Raw genomic sequence first — 22,534 nt, 5'->3', positions numbered from 1 at the left:
GTAAAAATGTTTGAGTATAGCAATAGTATTTGATTAAATATTATAAATCTATTTCATATTTTTGTAAAACCATTTTCAACGGTTATTATTCTCTTTAGATCTTATTATAAACATTTTAATATCTGAGAAACAACTCGTTAAGGTTTACTTTAGTTGTACATCACTATTTTCAAAATATTGTCTTCATAACAGTTTTTTGTAAAATGAAAGATTTTCATTTGAAAAACAGAAGTTTATGTATCGCCTTTCACCAGAGTAATATATACATTATATACACGCACACATATATATTGTTGATATGGTATAAAAATCTAAGAGTTTAAACATATGATTGTTAAGTATGCCTTATAATTCCAAAAATAGGAACTTGATTAAACGCATTATTAAAAAAAAATGGACAAAAGGGAGTGACAAAATCAAACTGTATTATACTCACATAATATAATAATAATATACATCAATAATCCATTAACTGATATATGATACATTGTTATAAACTTATAACAACGAGAGTGTTTGCATATTATAAATATTACAAAACTCTGCATGTAACCTAAAATATTTTATTGACCAATGTTGGAAAAGCCCCTCCTAGGCGCTCCTATTTACACACAACTCCTGCAGGTGGCAGCATAGGTACATAAATATATATATATATATGTAGATTATACTGTGTGATAATCGGGTGTAACAACAAAAGCATTGTATACAATACATTAATACATAGTACGTGCTATAATAAGTGTATCTATAGATAATACACTTATATCGTTATTGTGGCACAGTGTCGTGTGGAGGGAACAACCGGGCGCCGCCGGGAGAAAGGGAGAGGATCCTCGGCCAACCTGGTCCGTCCGTTGTCTTCTAGTACTTCCAGACCAGCAGCCGTCCAGTTCGGAGTCACCACATCCACTACGAGCTCGCAGGTAAATACAAAACCAAAAATCATAAATAACCAACTAACGAGAAATATCTCTTACGCGCCTTCGTGTTCTTCTCTTTTAATTCTTGTAAAATCGCGGAAAATGACGTCTAGTGCCGAGTAACCTAACTGTATTTCGACGGTATTATTAACATTATTGCGATCGTGATAAATATAGGTTCAATAACCGTCGTTAAGTCGTCGGTGCATGGTAGGTATAATAATATTATGATATCGTCCTTCGGATTTGGGACTGGATTATGTGAATAAAATTTAGGTCGTTCGACATGGGTGAAAGATCAGGTGAAGTAAAAAATAAATAAATTGTTTTATAGTCATTAATATAATATATATATATATATAATATTATGTATATGGATGGTGTGCGTTTGAAAACGAGGTGGAGGCCATCGTCTATCGTTGCAGTGTGTTATAAATTGAACATTGCCAACTTACAAAGGTAAAAGTATGTGTGGAGAAAGAAAAACGCGTACCAAGGTCGTATATAGTTCGTGGATAACACTACAATAATTTTCGAGATATACCGAGAGTAAACGTACTTTTAGTTTTTACACAAATCACAATAATCATTCAGTAGATTTTTAAGGAAAGGCCTAGACGTGTCACTCATACATATTATGTACGTATAGGGTCGACATATGTATAGGTTAATCGCAAAGTAATCACATCAAGTACAGAAGCTAAAATAAAAATGAAAATATATTATCGTCGTTAAGGAGAATTTTGAGGTACGAGTGGGTGCGACTGAGGAGAGTGTGTTGCACAATAAAATATATTATACTTTTGTAGAGTTTTGTGTTTTATAGAAATGTAAAATAATAATTATCGTCTCGGTCAAATGTAATGTACTAATGTGTATATGCTTAAAACTAGAGAGATGAAAATAATATTATGCACTGCGTGAAATTATATCCTTTATTCGAACTTTTTTAAAAGTGTGTATATCATGTATATCATATTATGCATTTTGATGTCGTTTTAGTTACAAATTCCGAACTGAATTATTTATAAATACAATTTTTGTGATTTAAGTGTAACTTTATAGTCATAAGTATTAAGTACAGTATATAATAATGTATATATACCTATGTGACCTTCTAACTTCCTGAAACACTTAGCAGGTATGCCCGGCTTTATCAGTTTTTCTAAGCAAATTGTTTTCAATTATTTTATCTTCGTTTTTTAGTGAACTTAACACGAGTCAGGTAATTTGGTAGATCAGCATGATTTTGTTTCATAATATAATATGATACATACAATATCATTATGTGGTACTTGTTTGTTATCGCTCCGCCATAAATAAAATATATTATAATACAATGAAAAAATTTTAAAAATGTATTACAATTATAAATTAAAAAAAAAAAATAATATAAATTTACTAAGGAGGTCAGAACTCAGAAATATCTTTTAATATAGTTTCAAACGCATACTTACAGCATTATGCATTATTATATCGTTAAGAAAAAAACATAAATCATATTATTATGACACGAATTTCGGGATTATGAAACAGCTTCAAGTATAACGATGAAATTTCGGACGGAGATCGATCTCACGGTCTAGTCCGGTGGCGTACGATGACCTAATGAAAACGGATGAAATGAATCGTAATTAGGCTTATTAACATTAGACTTCGACGGTAGTATAGAAAGAGGTATAATTAAGTATATTATATTATATTAATCTTTTTTCACGTGAAAACTGCATCGGAACCCCACAGTCACAAAGTCTCGTGGTAAGCAAATACCGTGCGCCATGTGCATTGTGCATCATATACGTATCTGCATAATAATATATTATTAAGTATAATGAAAACAAGCACGAGGTACAGTGAGATATTTTATACCGAACACTCTCGCGAGTATTCAAATGGTTCAGTTTGTAGAAAGTTTATAATTTGTTTTCAATCAAATTTCTGCTAGTTGGATGTGTCCGTCGTAATAGGAAAGGTTTCACTGTGTATGTAGGTATATTATATTATGATATTGTTTTTAAAATATAAGAATAGGTACGTCATACTGATAGACTATTATCAGATAATATTTATAATAATTGTACACAGCTTTATGCAAATAATATACGCCGAGCGTGCAGAGCTATATAATATTATCATCAGAGGGAAAGCTGCTTTCAGTTTTTGTGGTTGTTGTTATTGCCGTTACTGTTGCCATTATTTCTGAACACGCGGGTGGTGACTGAGTTTTCGACACAGTGGCGTCGAAGAAACCACAAGCACAGCTGTGGATATTATAATATCAAAATAATATCTTAGGAGGTAACACACGTTAGAACAGACCGTTGCGAAACCTCGTCAGGTGACACGCGTTTGACGACCAAACGGGATGATGTACACGATTCGATGCGCTTGTTAGGTGCGACAAGTTGATTTTGTTTCGCTCATCTTGGGTGATGGAAAAAATTGCGAAAATCTGATTGAAAAATTACGCACACAGGCTACGGTAATTATTGTCATTGGTGCGCATTAAATACGTATATTGATCTAAACGGGATGAGCGCACGTAATTCGATTCGTAAAACCTTATGTCATATACATATGGGTACGACCGATATAAAAACTGCAACGAAAACGAACGACTGTCGTTACAGTCGCAGTGGTCCTCGAACGATTCCAAAAAACTTAAACAGGTGTTATTTTGACAGAAAAACGTTCGAATTGTTCGTCGCCGCATGCACATGGCGAATTTGTGGATCTAGGACATAGCAAATATAATCTTATACTTGGTATTTATTATACAAAAGTCTCTCCATTTTATTTTTCATGGGCGAATAGGCGGACAAAATCACCACCGAAGTAGGACAAAACCACCCTTACATATACTTTGGTATTACATCCTTCATAGTTTGAAACGTTTCTCCGGAAAATCTCGACATAATCATCACACCCTGTCGCAGAATTCGGTAGTGACGACGTCTACAGCACTGGCCACTGACGAACCGTAATACTATAGAATGTAAACTATATATGTACAGACATATATAGTTTACATTCTATTACGCCGTCTGACAGCTTATTTACTCGCCTATATTATATTTTTATCGCTATAATCTCATAGACAATATTATTGCGTCACACGACGAACAACTATGCGCGCGTGTCCGTTTTCGGCGTTCCGACGCGTCCGGTGCCGCTGCCGCCCACCGATATAAGGCCCGGAACAACCGGTTTGCGTATGCAGTTATGCAATCTCTCCAGAGTTCACCGTCGCTTTCGTTTCGACGTATTTTTTACCGCCCATAAATCGTACGCATAATAAAATTATAAGACCGCGTAGGTAGGTGCGGATGCGTATTTGCTTTTCCTACATTCGTCCGGTACGCGTGAATGTGCCGATGGAAAAAAATATGAGGTTCGTGCAGACGCCACTGATTGTGCTGCCCAACGACGATGAGCTATTAATGTTCGTATATAAAACCGTATCGCAATAACACGAAATCTGCAATAGCTGATAATTATATACAATCTTCGAGGCCTATGGGGCTAGGACCGTGATGGCGTGATCGGACCTGGCGGTAAGCGCGATGCTGAATTTTTAAAAATGAACTCGGCCAAAATTAAAATTCAACGCCCCTCCCCTCCCCCCAGCAACTTTATGAGACCACAAATCTAAATGTCTACTTTGTATAGAAAAAAAGTTTTCTAAACGTTGCACCTGTAATACGCGCAGTACGCAGTATAGAATTTTAAATTACAATGGAGAACTGAAGTCCCGAAATTTTTCAACAGCAAATTAAATATTGGAGTCAAGCCCCCCTCCTCCCCATACACAGTTATGAACGTCATTAAATATATTTTGTGTCAAACATATTATTTTGGTTGGCAAAAACAAAATAAACAATGTACCAGCAGATTATTAATGCACAGTTACCTAAAAAGATCTGTGTTTGCTTCAACCCTCTATAGTCATGACGCCTATACGGCTATATACCTAAATATTTCCTACACCTATTATTATTTGTCATAATATTATTATGTATTGAGTATTTGTTTTGCGCAGAACATTTTGTTCATTCGCATTAGGTGCACCGACAGAACGTATTATTGGTACATACATAATATTATTATTGTTACATTATTTTTGTCGCGGGTCTGGTGAAAGTACGCTGTCGATGATGTAACGATGATATTTTTTCAACTACAATATTAATGGAACCCGCTGTGTGACACGTAATCCGCAAAGACGGTCATTCGCAGGCGGTGGTTTTCCGTTTCGCGCTTTCCATTATACGGTTGACGATTTTCCGCCGTCGATTTTCGACGATTCCATATCTTTTACCGATCACGACATCCCGGAAACGATTGAATCGACCTCGCCACGACACGACGCGCTACAGTGTAAATAATGTTATAATATAAAACATATCAAGAATACTCATTAGCAAAGGTGCCAAAGGTGGACATTAACTAGTTACATTTTTTTCAACTTAAATTCCTAACTGCCTATAGTTAATTTTCTAATTAACTAAACAATTAAATAGTTTAATCGACTGTTAAATATAACTTAACTTTTCCAGTGTCGATTTAAAAGTGATCCTTCAAGTTAAAATTGAAAATATTTTTTGGTTTTTTCGAGTAGTTTTAATGGCTTTATATGCACCAATTATTATTCTGCAGTATTAGCGTATACTTACACGATTTTAAAAATAATAATTTAATGCTTTATGATTTCTATTATGTTTCTTATTAGAATAATATCTTATATAGACTCAAAATAATCTTACGGTCTACGTGTTTTCAACTATTTTTTAATTCAAAAAAAGTAGATTAACTTAATTTTAAATTGAGTTAATATTTAACTACTTTTTAAGCTTACCTAACGAGTTGGATTTATTATCTTTTAATTAATAATTTCTAACTTAACAATCTTGCTTTAAACTAACTTAATTTAGTTATTCCTCCATTGTTGAGTGAACGTAAACATGGAATATATTGACATATTGTGTTACCTACTTTATTGCATTATATCGCGGACGACGGCGTAGTCGACCGAAAGACATAATTATTTAAAACGGCCGTGAAGTATAATATAATGTTATAGTAACCCGTTGAATACACATTTTTGTATAAATGATATAATGTTATTGTTAAACGAAAAAAGACCGCAATTTATTGTAAAGTGACAATAAAATATTATAGGAAGGCGACGAAGGTCTCACCTCTCACATATCGAATTCTGTGACAGACCATGTGCAATGTCACGTTCGTTGACGAAACAAGTTGAGTACCTATTTATATGTATAGTATTAGACCATCGTATGGGCTCATGGTAAATATTAAACATATTATGATATAGATTGTTAAAATGTTTGTATAGAAGAAGTGTTTATTGACAGAGAACAATAATTTGTCTTACATGGTTCAAAGTAGGTACTTGCATGACACACTAAAATCAAAATATCTTCTAATTACTATATTTTTGTACGAAAATGATAACCGTCTAAATTTTTAAAAATCTGAATCCGACTGTTTTTATGAAATTATAGGTAGGCTATAGCTAGGTATTTATTCGCAAACACTTGAGTATACGATAAGAATTATTTTTATGCAAACGACAGACACTGGCGAACGTATCACACACACACACACAGCTCTCACACAATATCGTTGTTCCAGACGGGCATAATATTATGGCGTGTATCTGCACTAGATTATTATTCTGTATATTATAATATGTCTTCGTATTTCACCTATATATTTTGTCTACAATATATTGTCATTAATGAAAGTTGACTTTTTTTTCAAAAGAGATCGGTTACGACCGACTATTATAACAACTGTTATATATCATTACGACGCAAATCCGCGAAATAACACGTCGCCTATATAATATGTATATTATGCACACGACGACTTTGTCGAAGATATTATTATTATTATTATATTTACACGGTAATAGCTGCAGCCGTTGATCGCGTTTTTTACCGTCGTAAACGAATAAAACGATTACGCGGTCACCGCTGTAGTTGTGGACGGAACCAGTGTGTGTGTTGCGCAATCGCGATGGGTTAATACTTCCGGACCAGAGAGCGAATCGCGGAGTGTCTAGTGTCTACAAGTATGTTATATATTATGCATTGAATTATGTATATAATAGCATGCGCACAGGTACCTACACACACGCATATTGTTATACGAGTATTATATTTAATGAAATATTAGGTACACGAATAATACAAATTATTTAATATACGTATTTGGTATATTATATTATAGCGAAGTGGATCAGAGCCAACGCGTTCTCGATGGATATATATTAATAAAATGATTATGTCCCGTCGTGTTTAAAATTCGGTTTCGCTCAGTGTCATGTCATCAGGACCATTTCAATATTTTACCGAGCAAAACTATTTTACCGAGCAACGGCCGAGTATAAACCCAGCCAAAAAACTCGTTGGAGAGCACAATTTTAATGGACGTGCGACTATTAAATTTATAGTGTCGTATATTGTGATGAGTGGGTGACTTCATCTCGAAAAAATAGAAATCCGATGATTTGCGTGTATAGTTATTGTGGCCGGCACCACATTCTTTTCTCTATAATAATAATAGGCTTAGATTTTTATACTTGTTATGGAAGTGTATTTGATACTGCAGATATAGTAACACAAATCATCATTGTGTGTGAAAATCACCTATTTCAGGGTTTTCAGGTTAAAAAAAAAATCTTAGCAAACGAGTTGAAGCCAAAACTATATTAAATATAATCAGACGTTTTCTAGGGTCGATACCAACCACGGCGAACGTTGTATATATCTATATATATATATATAATGGTATCGGCGTCCAATTCGATTGTTAAGGCACTCATTCTTAAACAAGCCGGATATCTTTTTCTTCACATTTGTCTTCGTTTTCGCTGGCTTAGCAATGCTCTTATTTGAAGGACCTACAAACATGTGATTTCACCGTTTACGGAAGTCAAACGCCTATCTAAAGGCTTCTCCTTTTTACGAAATCTCTATAATTTTATATATTTTGAATGTTTACAAATCTTTTTAGCAGGTAAAAAGTGCCCCATGGTAAATGATGAATGCCCAAGTTTAAATTAGCCATAGCGGCGCCGTAAGTTACCTTTTGGAGTTGAGTGATTTGTGAAGTAATATTATCGTCCCTTGAACTTTGCGTCATTTCAGAATACTATTAGGCAGTTACGACGCCTGATGATAATGGGTTGTCCGGTAATAGCGTATTATATTCTATATAAATACTATGATATCGGTAGACCAGTTTGGGTAGATGTACGAGTATTATCCATTTAATACAAAATTATGTAATACAATATACTAGCTGCTGCTTACAAGTTGTTATTCTCATAATATAATACAACGTTTTATGTGTAACGGAGTCGGAAGAGTTTACACAATTTACTACCTATAATAATTCACATTTCCTCAAACGTCGGTAGAATATGACTATAGTTTGTAATAGTATAAGTTGTGCAGTTGGCAGTTGGCAGACCTATGTTTTTGGTCAGAACTTGAAATTTTAATACAAGTGTGCCACACACTATACTATTATAAGCCGTACACCACTCAGTAAACATGAAAAATTGTATGATTTCAATAGGTACAATTATTTGGATTTGCATTGATATCGGGGTTTTAAGTGGTTTAAACAATACAATTTAAAATATTTTTATAGTTTTATCAACAAATAAATTTTTTAATGCATCCTGTACATTTTCTTCTGATAACTATTAATTGTTCCTATATTATTTTGTTTTTTTTAATCACTGATGTTTTTAATAAAAATTTAATTGATTTTAGGTCTATAATAATAGACAACTATCAGGACGAGCCCCGCGGCCATTTCCGACAATTACAGTCTTCCGGTCGCAGGATAAACCCTAACATATCACTATGGGCGTGGGCTACGATAGTGACGAGAACACCGTAGAAGAGTGTCCACTGGCCGACGGCCTGCGACTAGTGGCCAAACAAGAATTGCGAGAGGATGACGTCATTAGAACGCACTCGTTGCGAGCAATGCGCAATTGGATCAGGAAACACCCAGACATCGTCAACTGCCGCACAGGTAACAATGGCAACTGCCACATAGCAGAGAGGAAATTAATATTTTTGGGAACCATTTCAAGAATAATTTATCAAGTTCTCGGAGGATATTAAAATTATATGTACATTTTCATAAAAAAAAAGTATAGGCAAAATCCTAGGAAATCATAAAATCTAATGAAAACGTCAATTACTTCACCACCAAAAATAGTGATTTAAAAAAATACATTTCTCCTTGGAGGGCCAGATACAATTCGTCCACGGACCGCCATTGGTAGAATCTTGCTTTAGAGCACACTGTTAGACATCGTTTTTTTTATCATTTCATCAAACACAACCAGAAGTTTTATGTATAGTAAAAATATATAGAAGATGATTGTAAAATTTTTAACAAGTCTATATCATATCTGATACAATAATGTTCAATGATTTTAATATTTTTTTTTTTTTTAATATTTTAAAAAGCCCGCACTTTATAACTGTAGATTGTTAAATGTAAAAATATGTTTTGGATAGCGGCAGTGTGAAAGAAACGTCATCGGAATAAGTTTTAAATTATGTATAGGTAACCTATTGTACCTATTGTAATATTGTACAAAAATATCTTTTAGGGATGTAGGATGAATTAACAAAACTTTATGTTTTGACCGAAAAATTAAGCAGCGAACAATTCGTAACAACATAAAATTTTACGAATCGGTTGATGGACGCAAGACAGCCATCTTTGATGATAATTTTTGACACTTATATGGATTGGCGACTTGGCGTTATTAATTTCTTTGTTTTGATTTATTTCTAGACGCACCATTCCTGTTGAGGTTTTTAAGAACGAAGAAATTCAGCATTCCCATGGCTCAAGACATGCTAGAACGGTACCTGGTCATCAGACAACTGTACCCGCAGTGGTTCTCCAAATTGGACGTCGACGATCCGGTCATATCTGACATATTGGACAGTGGGTAAGTGACTCAGAGTTCGATTCGTCAATCCTCCCCCCCCCCCATTAGGCCAATTAGGGTCATAAAATATTATAGGGACAATTTCGGAAGTAATATGCATTTTAAATTTTATGTCTGTGTATACAATACGGTTATATACGATTATAAAAAGTTATTGTTATCCCAAAACAGTAAAATAACAATTTTTTAAAACTCACTGGTTATTGAACTGTCGTAAGTACAATCAAATGTAAACAATTGAAGGAAAATCAATGCGAAACATCCCATTTAAAAAAAGATATGTGAAATAATAATTTTTTTTTTTCTAAACACTTGTGTATCCGATTGTTTGCAAAAACTCTAAATTATAATAATAATTAAAAAACCTGAACTTAAAAATATGATGTACAAAAAACTTCTCTACTTTAAATCATTTTAAGCCTTTGTCACTCCCCCCTCCCACCAAAAAAACAATATATATACATCATAACTAAATATCATGTATTATTATCAACAGATACCTAGTGCCGTTGCCAGGCCGAGATGAATTTGGCAGATGCGTAATGTTCTCGTGTGCTGGCCGTTTCGACCCGTACAAGTACACGTCGGCGGACATGGCTCGTGTGCATGCTCTGATCGGCGAGAGCCTCATGGACGACCCCGAAAACCAGATCAAAGGTACATCCGTGGGATGACCTTTCGTTATAAATTTAATATTGATACAAATGATTTACTCTCACAGGGTACAGTTATGTCAACGACGAATCCGGATTGCTGATGGGACACATGACGCTCTGGTCTTTTTCCGACTTAAAACGCATCATAAGGTGTTTGCAAGTACGCGATTTCATTTTTTCATATTGTTCAATAAAAGCAGCGAATGAGACTAACCGAACTCATCTAACTCAGTTTTTTTTTTTTGTACAGAGTTCGACACCGATGAGACACAAGTCCACGTACTTCATAAACGTTCCGAACTTTGCGGACAAGTTTTTCACGGCCACGGTTTCGTTTTTAAACTCCAAACTCAAGAGCCGAGTCAAGGTAGGTATCTACTTATATTAATTACAATCATACCTACACCTATATTCGCCAGTAGTTGCAGTCTGCAAAATCGTCATGATTTAATTACCAATCAGGGCAGGTAGACACGGGGTGAGTGGTTGGATAGCTCAACCACATTTTGTACAACATGGAATGTATGTAAACTAAGAAACCGAGAAAAACGGAACTACCTTATATTATACTTTATAATGAATTATATAGAATACCAGAACATAAATATATATAATTATAAAAACAAATAATAACAAATAATATTAATCGTGTATGTGTTGCGTTATTTACAGTTCTTCAGCGGCCAGAAAGACATACAGAAATTCATTGATCCCAAATACCTACCGAAGGAGTATGGCGGTGAAATACCTTTGGCCACAATGATAGGTGTGTAACATTCACCATAAACAAATCTACATATAGGCGATAAGTCTTAGATTTTTATTATCTCGATTGAATAAGTTTAACACGATATTATAAAGTATAACGTGTCTGTAAATCCATTCTCATCATAGTTCAATTAAAATTACAATATTGATAGTAGACTATGATATTATTATATTACTACAGAAACTTTCATGCAGTCACTGATGTTTTTTTGTAATTTTTGTTTACCACAGTCGAGCTGAAAAAGAAACTTCGCGCCAAACGTGAAATGTTAATGGCTCTAGACGACATGAAAATCAACGTTAATGGAAAAGGGAAAATAATTAGCGAATTTGACGATATGCAAAAAGAACTAACCGGATCATTTAGAAAATTGGAGGTCGATTGATGCTTTTTTATTAATTTTATATTGTTACCATAATATTATTGTATATCCATTACCACCATTCGTGAAAATTTTATTTGTTTTATAATGTTTAGTATTATTTTTTTTTTTAATAAAGAACCATTATAGGTATCAACAAATTTCATAAAATTTTATTGTCTTAATTTTGCTGTTAAATTACACATGTTGTCACTAGTAGTATTTAAAAAAATGTACATAAACAAAAATATATAGTAATTTAAATATTATACACTTAACAAAAATATTATGCTTTAAAAGTATGATATATAATCGATATCACAAGTTCAAACGATTAACGCGTTTTGGTCATGGTGTAAACAAAAATAATGCTTATCTTTCTTTTATTAATATTATACACTTACACCATGGTATTGGTCAGTCGCTACTAGTAAAACAAAAACTAGAAGTAAAACAAAGACGATGTTAAACACTGGCAAACATGAAAATATTATACAAAAAAAAAATATATATATAATAATAATAATAATAATAAAAATCATAATAATAATATAAACTTATCAAAACAATACTTGTAACTCTCGTATCATTTTAGGGAATTCAAAATTGAATAAATTAATACACGCACCAGATAGGTTCTTCCGTCAGGAGGGAAGAAATTATACTGTGTTCGTCAAATAATATTGTATTTTTAGTCGTCGGTCTCTTCAACTAACATCTGGGTATCTTTCCCCGTGTCCGTTGTGGCCGGTTCTAATTCTCTATGTCTCCTCTGTATTTGTGGTGACGCTTTCTGTATAATACTGGACGGTGCTAGTATGGCTGAAGCAGGCTCTTGTACTAAACCCTTGGTTTTTGTAACGTCCAGAGGCACCTCGTATATACCACTACCGGCATCAGATTCCATGTTGCCGAGGGCATCGTACATCGGGTTGCTAAAGTCACGGTTCTTGCCACTTATGTCGGTCATATTGTACTCCACGTCCAATGGCTCCTACAAATACATTAAAATAACGTTAAAACCGAAAGATTATTTTATTTTATTTCTCAGTTTAATCATTTACCCCTCCTCCTGGACCGTTGTTGAATGCATTGGAACCGAACTCGACATTCGTTCCTTGTCTGAATGACACGCTGTGAGAAGGATTGTTGGTCAAGCTACTAAGTACTGCTCCCTTACCGCTGTAACGAAAAATGCAACATAAATAGTTGTTTATCATAAATCATCATAAAAATAATACATACAATGGTCTCTTCCGAATGAAAATGAAGATCGCACCAGCGACTAATAGTAACAATAGCCCAGTCAATGGAATGATAAGCATGGAACTGAAAATACCCTGTCGCCTGATCCGTTTCGAAGTGATGTCACATACGCGACCACTAAAGTCAGGTTGACACAAACAACTGAGTTCACCATCGGGTGAGTCTTCGCTGCAAATACCACCATTTTGACAGCGACAAATTCGCGGTGCAGGTTTCGGCGGTATTTCGGCTGTAATTGATAAAGCATAAGTATATTTCTTCCATCTATACATTCACATTTATGAAAATATCGAAGCACATAATATATTATCTATAATTACCAGCATCACAAATTTTTTCACTGACACCTTGCTGTACATGAGTGTGGTCTGGACATGCACAATAAACACCCGCGGGTACCAATAGACAAAGATGAGAACATCCGGCCGATTGACACATATTTGGCCTCGTATAATTGTATCTTTGCCGATGGTAAACTATGGAAATTATAATTTTAGATTAACTGATTTGAAGAAAAAAATCACAATTTCTGAGAGTAACTAACCTTTGACACCAGTCGGATTCACCAAGTCCTTAGCAATGGTGACTGGAACGCCACGACCAAACTTATCTTGCTTAATTAATTCACCTGTTTCTCTAGACAACCAGTAAAGTTGATTTTCGAATAGATCCAACGATATAGGATGATGTAGATGCTCTGTAAACAAAACGAAAATTAATACAATAAATAACTAAAAAATTACTAAACAATTTATGACAATATCGACAGTCGACATTCACCTCCACGTATCACGACAACTCTGTTAGTTTGATCGTATTTAATTGACTCGATGACATTGAGCTTGGTATCCACCCAATACAAAGAATGGTCCATAGCTGTGTCTACGGTCAGTCCTGTGGGGTAGTGCAGTCTTGTCGTCACCAACGGCATTTTTCTGGATCCGTCCATCCAAGACATTTCGATTTTAGGAGTTTCTCCAACATCCGCCCAGAACATTTTACCCATTTCAGGATCCAAAACCAGAGAGGAAGGCGTGTCCAATCCTAAAAAACAATAAGATATATAGTTACATAATTCAACTATATTTTGTCCTCATAACTTTATTGATCTATCTTAATATATAAACATACCACTGCTAACAATCGATCTTCTATACCTTCCATCTTGTTTAGCGACCATTATTCGCCCAGCTGGTTTATCCTCTTTCGATAAGTCAACTTCGGCCCAATAAAGATTGTCACCCATCCAGTCTATGGCAACCGCCACAGGCTTATACGGTCCTTTGATTTCTAGATCTTGCGGGTACCCCACTTTGACTTGTCCACTCTTAGCGTCCACCATGTACGAACGTTTTATCGACTGGTCATACGAATCGGCCCAATAAATTATTTCGGATTTTGGATCAAAATCAATAGCCCGTATACGTTTCTCGTTGCTGAGGATCGACAAGTGTTTCCTCTCATTGGATTCATACCCTCGTAATTCAGGACCATTAGTGTATACTATGGTCAACTTTGGATCCACGGCCTTACATACACCGCTAAATAAATCGCTTAACACAAAACCCTCCCGACATGAACAAATAAATGAACCGTTTATGTTCGTACAGTCTTGGGAGCAATGGTGAAGTCCTAACTGACATTCGTCCAAATCTATAATAGTATTGAAAAATATATACATTATAAGTATTTTTAAAGATATGTTTTAGCAACACATTAATATCATTCAAACTTACCTTCGCATTTTTTACTGTTCTCTCCAATCTGGTATCCAGCGTAACATGCGCAGCTGAATCCTTTTCCTGACGTCACATTCAAACAGTAGTGTTCACAACCACCTTTTGTGGATTCTAAACATGTGCCTGAATAATCTAAAACATAAAAATGCCAAACGTGTCACAAAAACAGTCGCCACAGAATTTCAATCTTATCGCATGTATTGACTTACGGCATCCTTTTTCGTCAGACAGATCTTCGCAGTCATACTGAAGGTTACATAGTTTTGACTTGTTGACACATTCACGGTTAGCACATGTGAATTCGGTATAATGATCACACTGTCTGATATTGTGCATCATACCACAAACACTCAAATCGTTTTCGTCAGAACCGTCTCCACAATTGTCTACGCCGTCACAACGCTGGTACATCGGGATGCAATGTTTGTTGTCACAAGAGAAACGGTTGTCGAGTGTACAACTCATGTTGGCTGTGATAAATAAGTAAAAATTACAATTAATTTTTTATAATTATATTTTGTTTTTATAAAGAGAACACTAGGTACTCACAGCAGAGTTCAGGCGCTTCGTCGGAGCCATCACCACAATCATCTTCGCCATCACAGATCTCGGAGTTGAAAACACACAGCTTAGTAGTCTTGCACTCAAACTTGGACTTAGGACAGTATCGACCTTCAGGGTACCTGGGTGGGCAGCCGATTTCATCACTGAAATCTCGACAATCTCTGTCGCCGTCACATCGGAAGTACGATGCAATGCAATGGCCACTCTTGCACTGGAAGGTGCCGTTCTTACACTGGAACCCACCACAGTTGAGTTCATCCGAGTTGTCACCGCAATCGTCATCGTGGTCACATCTCCACTGGCCCGGTATGCATTTACCGTTGGAACACTGGAACTCAGACTCCGAACACTGACGATAAAGTCCTTTACACAGGTCTTCTGACTCATCTGAGTTGTCACCACAGTCGTTCTCAAAGTCACACAACCATCTCTTAGGAATGCATCTGTTGTTTTTGCACTGATAGTCCGTAGCCGCTTGACATTTCGGACAGTTCTCTGGCAGCTCGTCCGAACCATCACGGCAATCATCCTTACCGTCGCAGAACAACCATTTCGGAATGCACCGGTAATTGGTCTTTCCTGGACATCTTTGCCATCCAGTCGTACAATTCCGTTGTCGACACATGTAAGCCGGTTCGTCTGAGTCATCACCGCAATCGTTGTCAAAATCGCAAACCCACAACTTCGGTATACACCGACCGTTCTTACACGAAAATTCTGATTTCGGGTCACACTGTCTATTATCTAAATAAAAAAAATTTAAAAATTTAAATTAAAAGATAATTAAATATTATGCTGCATGATACTTTGCAATTGTTCGATTTATAATTTAAAAGGTTAAATACCTATTTGTCAACATCTAAATGTTTTGGCATAATAAAAATTGTTAAATAGATTGTGAAAATCTGTATGATTACATTAACTTTCAAAAACCACTTACGGCACATCGCTGGGTCTTCGTCACTTCCGTCTTTACAGTCCGGTTCACCATCGCACTTCCACGAATCCAGTATACACCGTCCGTTAGAACGACATTTGAACTCGATGCTCGGGCACGGTAATTCGCAATTTTTCTCGTCAGAACCGTCTCCGCAATCGTCGACACCATCACAAATAGTGGCCGACGGCGTACAGTTCCGGTTGGTGCACTGGAAAGCTCCTCCACGGCAATATCTCGTGGGACACTGGCTTTGGATTTCGTCTGTTCCATCAGCGCAATCTCTCTCACCGTCACACCTAAAAGTAATTTATGTTATAAATATTAGTTTTGATTTTCAGCTCAAACATTGAATAAACGAGAAAAACCTATCTCTATATGAACGTACTTCCAAAACCACGGGATACACTTTTGGTCATTTTCTTTACATTCATGCTGGCCCACAGTGCAGTTGGATATGCAAGTCTTGTTATCACGTGGATCTAGGTAAAACTGGTTAGGACAGGCGCACGTGAATGATACCGGGCTCTTGGCATCTAGATAACCGTCGGGAGACGTATCCACTCCAGGAACGGGCCGCAATAGACACAGGTGTGAACAACCACCGTTGTCGCCGCCACACGGATTGGCAAAAGGAATTTGCCGCAAATTGTGATAGACATGCAAATCGTATGGCCGATGTGTGGTGTTCCTGAGTACTCTGTAATCATGACCTATAAACACGATTTTCAATATATTAATTACGCTTGACCGATTGCGGATAGATAGATTCCACTAGTGTCATTAAGAATACTTTGAAATGTATAAAATTGATCTATCAAATATAATCTTGATCAGTCATGTAATATATGTACTTAATACTCAAATATTTAAGGTGACTTTCAAAATTAATTATGGTCTTTATGTGTTTTTGAACAAATACATTAAAACTGGATGAATATGGCTTATTAGTATGTTACCGACCTGTAAACTTATTCGACTTGACTATCGCTTTCAAGTTCCAATCCGTCCAGAACAACTCATCGTCAAACAATGTGAGAGCGAATACGTGTGGAACGCGTTCACCCGAAAGTACAATGTGTTTGTGTCTGCCTTCCAGATCAGCTGAAGCTATGTAGTCTAAATGAGCGTCAGCCCAATAAATACGTTCTGTAAAGTAATCTATGGTAAGGGCATTTGGCCAAGCTATGTCGTTTTCGTGTGTCAATATTTGCGTAAAGTTGCTTCCGTCCATGCCGATTTTCCCTATGTAAGCCTGTAAATACAATGAGAATATTTAATATTTACGACATATACTTTAAAAGAAAGATGAAAACTAAACGTACTAATAATTTCTTCCCATTATCCAAAATATAAATTTACAAATTTTTACGCATCGAATAAAAAATAATTTATAGTTAAAATGTTTTGTTTTTAAAAATTCAAAGGGTAGTGTTATGAATAAATACTTTTTATTTTTAAATTAAGAAAACTGATAAGGAAATTTGCAACGCAGGTTAAATGGAATACTTAGTGTTATATTTGAAAATACTATGAATATTTTTATCATATACCTGAAGATGCCAACTTGTGAAGTACAAGTAACCGGTTCCCGGGTGCACAGCTATTGCTCTTGGGTCTTGAATGCCTGCCTTGAGCGTTCTCCTATTGGTACCGTTAAGTTCGGCCACCTCCAGATGTTTGCTGTGCCGGTCCAACCAATACAGCTTCCTGCCAACCCAGTCAACGGCAATGCCTTCCAGACCATGGCTGTCATGTCTGATGATCTTCTCACGTTCTGTACTGCCCACTTTAGTCCTGTAAATGGTTTTTGCACTCACGTCGCAGAAGTATAACTTTTCTTCCATGTAATCGAAATCCAATGCGACCACATTCAATAGGTCCTGATGGTTGAGCGAGTACTCTGATGCGTCCAGCGACATGTTCCGTACGTAATATTTGTTGGTGAATATCAACCAAGGTTTGTTCCTGTCACGTCGCTTACACGTTCGTTCGTCTGACGTCCGGTCGTAATAGGTTTCATCGCATTTACAGTAAAATGATCCTGGAGTGTTCAAACAATACTGTGAACATGCCCCGGGTACTTCCACACACTCGTTAATATCGTCACACGCTTTACCATCTTCCATAAGCCTAAGTAAAATCAAACACATCGTTGAAGAGTTGAAATTTTGAAAATCTAAATTTTTAAAGGTCCGTTTAAAAACATTAATGTGGAAAAATATAAACAAAAGATATGTTTCAGTCGGTTGGTTGATGTCTAGGTTTCATACTTGTCCAAAACTCCCAAATATAACTACGGAAAAAGGTAGTCCGAATTTTTTACGTTGTATACTTAAACCTAGTTATATCCTAGTTGTTTCTCGATAAATATTAACCATTATGAGCTGTATATTATGTCATATTATATTATTCTTAACTGTTGAATAATGACAAGGACTCCCGGGTTTGATGCCTAGCGGTTACAACCGCGAACCTCACGTTAGCGCTGTGGTCCTTAAACGATGCGCGGACGGCGGCCATCGGGTAACTCCGATGACCGGCGACCGTGAACCTCCTCGGCTCTTGACTATCGCACAGCGCTAACGTGAGGTTCGCGGTTGTAACCGCTAGGCATCAAACCCGGGAGTCCTTGTCATTATTCAACAGTTAAGAATAATATAATCCAAATGTAAACAAAAAAGACAACATTTAAAAAATAATGGGAAACAATAATTTTAACATATAATAAATCAGAAAATATTGGTTTTCCTGGCCGGAACGTAACGGTCACGACCCGTTTTTATATCCCCAGTAAAGAAATTTTAATTTTAAAAAAACACGGACTACTATTCGTTTATACGTTGAAAAACATTGGTACCAAGTAGTACCTACGTGCTCAAAAAAATGGTGGATCATTATTATAGGCAACTACTAGTACACAACCATCGTTTATTAGTATATATATATATATAAACAAAAAATAGTAAAGTAAGATCAATTAGACTGACTTGTATCCCTCATTGCACTCGCACGTGAACCCGGTAGGGGTGTCAATGCACCGATGAGCGCACTGGTTGAGCTCGACTTTGGCGCATTCGTCCACGTTGCAGTGAGCAGGCTCATCGCTGTCATCCGCGCAGTCTGATACCTTGTTGCATACCAACGTAGCATTGATACACTGCCCGCTGGTGCACCGGAATTGGTCAGTACCGCACGTTGACGACGTTCCGTTTCGGCCACCTGCCGGGCATCCGAACTCGTCCGAATTGTCTCCACAATCATCTTCGCCGTCACACCGATACGTGTTCCGGATGCATTTGAAGTTCTGGCACGAGAATTCGCGGGGTGAGCACGTCTTGTACTGCGAATGACACTCCTTGCCTTCGTCCGTGCCATCACCGCAGTCGTTGTCATGGTCGCACACCCATCCACGGTTGATGCATCGCCCGTTACCGCACGTGAACTGATCCGCACTGCAGTTAGCCACCGTCGTGCAATTGAGCACCGCAGCATTCTCGTCCGCCCCATCTACGCAGTCAGGATCGCCATCGCACAGCCATTTTTTCGGTATGCACTGTGCCCTATTCCACGCCTTGTTCGCATGACACGTGAACTCGGTTGACTCATCGCATTTACGGTTGTCTGCAGAAAAACAAAACAAAATGGTTCATAACACTTTTCCAAAACCACGGTTATCTACAATACAGCATTATTTAGTAAGAAAAAGGAGTAATTTTTAGCTTTTTGATATTTTTATATAGGTACGGATTTAGGAGGAGTCATCTATAAAAATTTTCGAATTTCATGGCGTTCAATTAGGTGACTCTTGATGATAATTGAAAAATTGTTATTCATCGTGAGAGAATCTCCCTTTTAAAAAAAAAATTGTTAATCAAATGTTCTTTTTTTATACAACGTTTCATAATGGGAAAACCCCACAAAATATCAATCCAATATTCCTCCATCAGGTATACCGATCGCGAAACTAGTAAAAAAAATCTGCGATGATTTTGACACATGTATGAATCATTTAGTTGAGACTGTCTAACTCGTCGAGGAACTTACTAACTTGGTCAATATTGCTTATTAAAGCTATACATCGGAAATATCAGGGACAACTAAAAAATAAAATAAACTTGGGCAACAAAAAAAAAGGTTTCAATATTTAAATTGTATTCCCAAATTGTATTTCAGAATCAGTATATTACTCTATAATTATAGTCTTAAAATTTATGCTGGCTGTAAGATCACATTCAAATTTAGTACCACTTAGTTTATTAATGTAATCGAATACATGCTATGTGACAATACAAGACAATATTTTAAGTTACGGTATTGATTAACTATACGTATTTGTATATTTAATAAACAGTTATGGTAACAAACTACAAAATATAAAAATCATAATAAGTGTGGGAAATATATCAATGAAATTATGAAAGGATCAGAATAATAAAAACAAAAATATTTGTCATTCAGGTCAAAAACCACCTGTCCACTTTCATCCTGAATACGGCCTATTGGTATATATTATAAATGTACACTAGTTATACTCACTGCACTGGTGTCTTATATCCTCATCGGAATTGTCCAAACAATCGTTATCGCCGTCGCAGATGTAAATCCTCGGTATGCAATTACCGTTGTCGCATGTGAATAGATCGCCGAAACACGTACGGCCCTCCGACTTGCAGTACTCTGGTGGTTCATCTGACCCGTCACCGCAGTCGTCATCGCCGTCACAATACCACGTGGCCGGTATGCATCTGTGGTTGGGACACCGGAAGCTATTCGTTGGGCAGGTTCTCTGAGAACAATGCACAGGGTCCTCGTCACTGTTATCGCCACAGTCGTTGTCACCATCGCACAGCCAGTATGGTTCCACACATATGTTAGTCTTCTCGCACTTCAGATGGTTGGCCGGGCAAGTTATGTTCTTCGGGCAACGATCATGAGTTTCATCTGAAGTCGCGTTGTCTTTGCAGTCATTAACGCCATTGCACACCTGATAATTGAAAACACTATTACATTTCCGACCATGTGGTTAAAAAATTTTCAATTCATAATCTATAGCTTTAATTTAACGTTATCAATTTTTGTCGCAATATCTTAAATAAAAGTAGTATAATAATTGTAATTTTTTATGTTATCTCGTATTTACTTATTTAATTGAAGAGAGATAAGTAAATAAAATGTTTGTTTTCATTTTTACTCTCATTTAACATGAGATTAACATCTAGTTTTTATTTAAATAATAGATTTTACTTACTTGTGACATGGCAATACATCTGAAGTTTGCACAAGTGAATTCTCCGTCTGCGCATGGAGGATAAACACATCCAACTTCGTCAGATCCATCTTTACAGTCATTTTCATGGTCACATTTCCAAGTCTTAAATATACAACGGCCATTGGCACATCGGAACTCGTTAGTACTACAGGAATGGTATGCTATAAGAATACAAACAAACGATTTTATTATAATTCCAATTTTTTTTTCCAATTGAATACAGTAATTATAATTAATAGCTGTAGGTTTGCCATCAATTTAGTCTAAAATTAAATAAAATTTAAAATACAGCTAGGATTATAGAAAATTTTGTATATAAAATTTAATACGTACCACAATATTTAACGTCTTCGTCACTATTATCACCACAATCATCGTCGCCGTCACACGACCACATACGCGATATACATTTGCCGTTACGACAATGGAATTTGTTACTCTCACAAGTGATGTTCTTGTTGACGCACATACGACCTTCATTAACAAGTTTCGAATTATCGTCACACTTGCATTCAGCTGTAGCATTGGGTCCAGGATGACAGCTCTGAGTGCACCCACCGTTGCTAATCGAGCAAGGGTTTACCGAACACTTTTGCCTGTCTTTTGAGTAAATAGCTATATCCCTTGGCGAATCGTCTAGCCTTTTGATTATTTCTATCATGTTGGCACCGGTGTGCTTTTCTGCCCTATAGACACCTCTCAGCTGAAGGTCTGTCCAATATATATAATTCCCATGGACGGTCAAGGCAAACGGATAGATAGTCGCAGTTATTAATACTTCACGATTACCACCATCTAGTGTAGATCTTTCAATTTTCTCTCTTACGGCATCCGACCAATACAACATTTGGTCATCGAAATCAATCGTCAAACCACTGGGCTGTGACAAGTCTCTGTCGATGATGGCTTTCTTTAAAGATCCTGCCATTGTGGTCCTAAAGATCTTTCCAGCAGTACCAAAACGTCCCCAATCGGTGAAATACAACGTTCTAAAATATAAAACAATGAATGTAAGTAAACGAAAGCAAAATATT

The 22,534-nt window shown here is 36.3% G+C and overlaps 2 protein-coding genes across 3 annotated transcripts in view; one reads left to right on the top strand and one right to left on the bottom strand.

The window, feature by feature from the left end:
* The first annotated feature begins 782 nt into the window (after window positions 1-782).
* LOC107170193 (clavesin-1) lies at window positions 783-11,893 on the top strand. Its single transcript, XM_015520255.2, has 8 exons — window positions 783-926; window positions 8,732-8,999; window positions 9,777-9,936; window positions 10,433-10,593; window positions 10,658-10,752; window positions 10,843-10,959; window positions 11,265-11,358; window positions 11,592-11,893. Exons 2-8 carry the CDS (start codon window positions 8,825-8,827, stop codon window positions 11,744-11,746), a joined length of 957 nt encoding a protein of 318 aa, XP_015375741.2. The 5' UTR covers window positions 783-926; window positions 8,732-8,824; the 3' UTR covers window positions 11,747-11,893.
* mgl (low-density lipoprotein receptor-related protein megalin) overlaps window positions 11,874-22,534 on the bottom strand; it is a 68,270-nt gene continuing 57,609 nt past the window's right edge. For both annotated transcript variants that reach the window (XM_089220956.1, XM_089220957.1), the window contains exons 30-47: window positions 21,834-22,489; window positions 21,480-21,661; window positions 20,768-21,215; window positions 19,219-19,852; window positions 17,782-18,361; window positions 17,192-17,483; window positions 16,617-16,941; window positions 16,232-16,527; window positions 15,277-16,035; window positions 14,937-15,197; window positions 14,725-14,859; window positions 14,120-14,641; window positions 13,769-14,032; window positions 13,533-13,685; window positions 13,309-13,464; window positions 12,968-13,217; window positions 12,787-12,904; window positions 11,874-12,716 (exon numbers count right to left, since the gene is read on the bottom strand). In XM_089220956.1, coding sequence (XP_089077082.1) covers window positions 12,414-12,716; window positions 12,787-12,904; window positions 12,968-13,217; window positions 13,309-13,464; window positions 13,533-13,685; window positions 13,769-14,032; window positions 14,120-14,641; window positions 14,725-14,859; window positions 14,937-15,197; window positions 15,277-16,035; window positions 16,232-16,527; window positions 16,617-16,941; window positions 17,192-17,483; window positions 17,782-18,361; window positions 19,219-19,852; window positions 20,768-21,215; window positions 21,480-21,661; window positions 21,834-22,489 — 6,334 coding nt within the window. In that variant the 3' untranslated portion in view covers window positions 11,874-12,413. The remainder of the gene's footprint in view (window positions 12,717-12,786; window positions 12,905-12,967; window positions 13,218-13,308; window positions 13,465-13,532; window positions 13,686-13,768; window positions 14,033-14,119; window positions 14,642-14,724; window positions 14,860-14,936; window positions 15,198-15,276; window positions 16,036-16,231; window positions 16,528-16,616; window positions 16,942-17,191; window positions 17,484-17,781; window positions 18,362-19,218; window positions 19,853-20,767; window positions 21,216-21,479; window positions 21,662-21,833; window positions 22,490-22,534) is intronic.

The sequence above is a fragment of the Diuraphis noxia genome, unplaced genomic scaffold (assembly GCF_037042655.1).
Source record: "Diuraphis noxia isolate RWA-SAM2 unplaced genomic scaffold, SU_Dnox_SAM2 contig0002, whole genome shotgun sequence".
Classification (NCBI taxonomy): domain Eukaryota; kingdom Metazoa; phylum Arthropoda; class Insecta; order Hemiptera; family Aphididae; genus Diuraphis; species Diuraphis noxia.
This window is presented reverse-complemented; position numbering and strand designations above follow the sequence as displayed.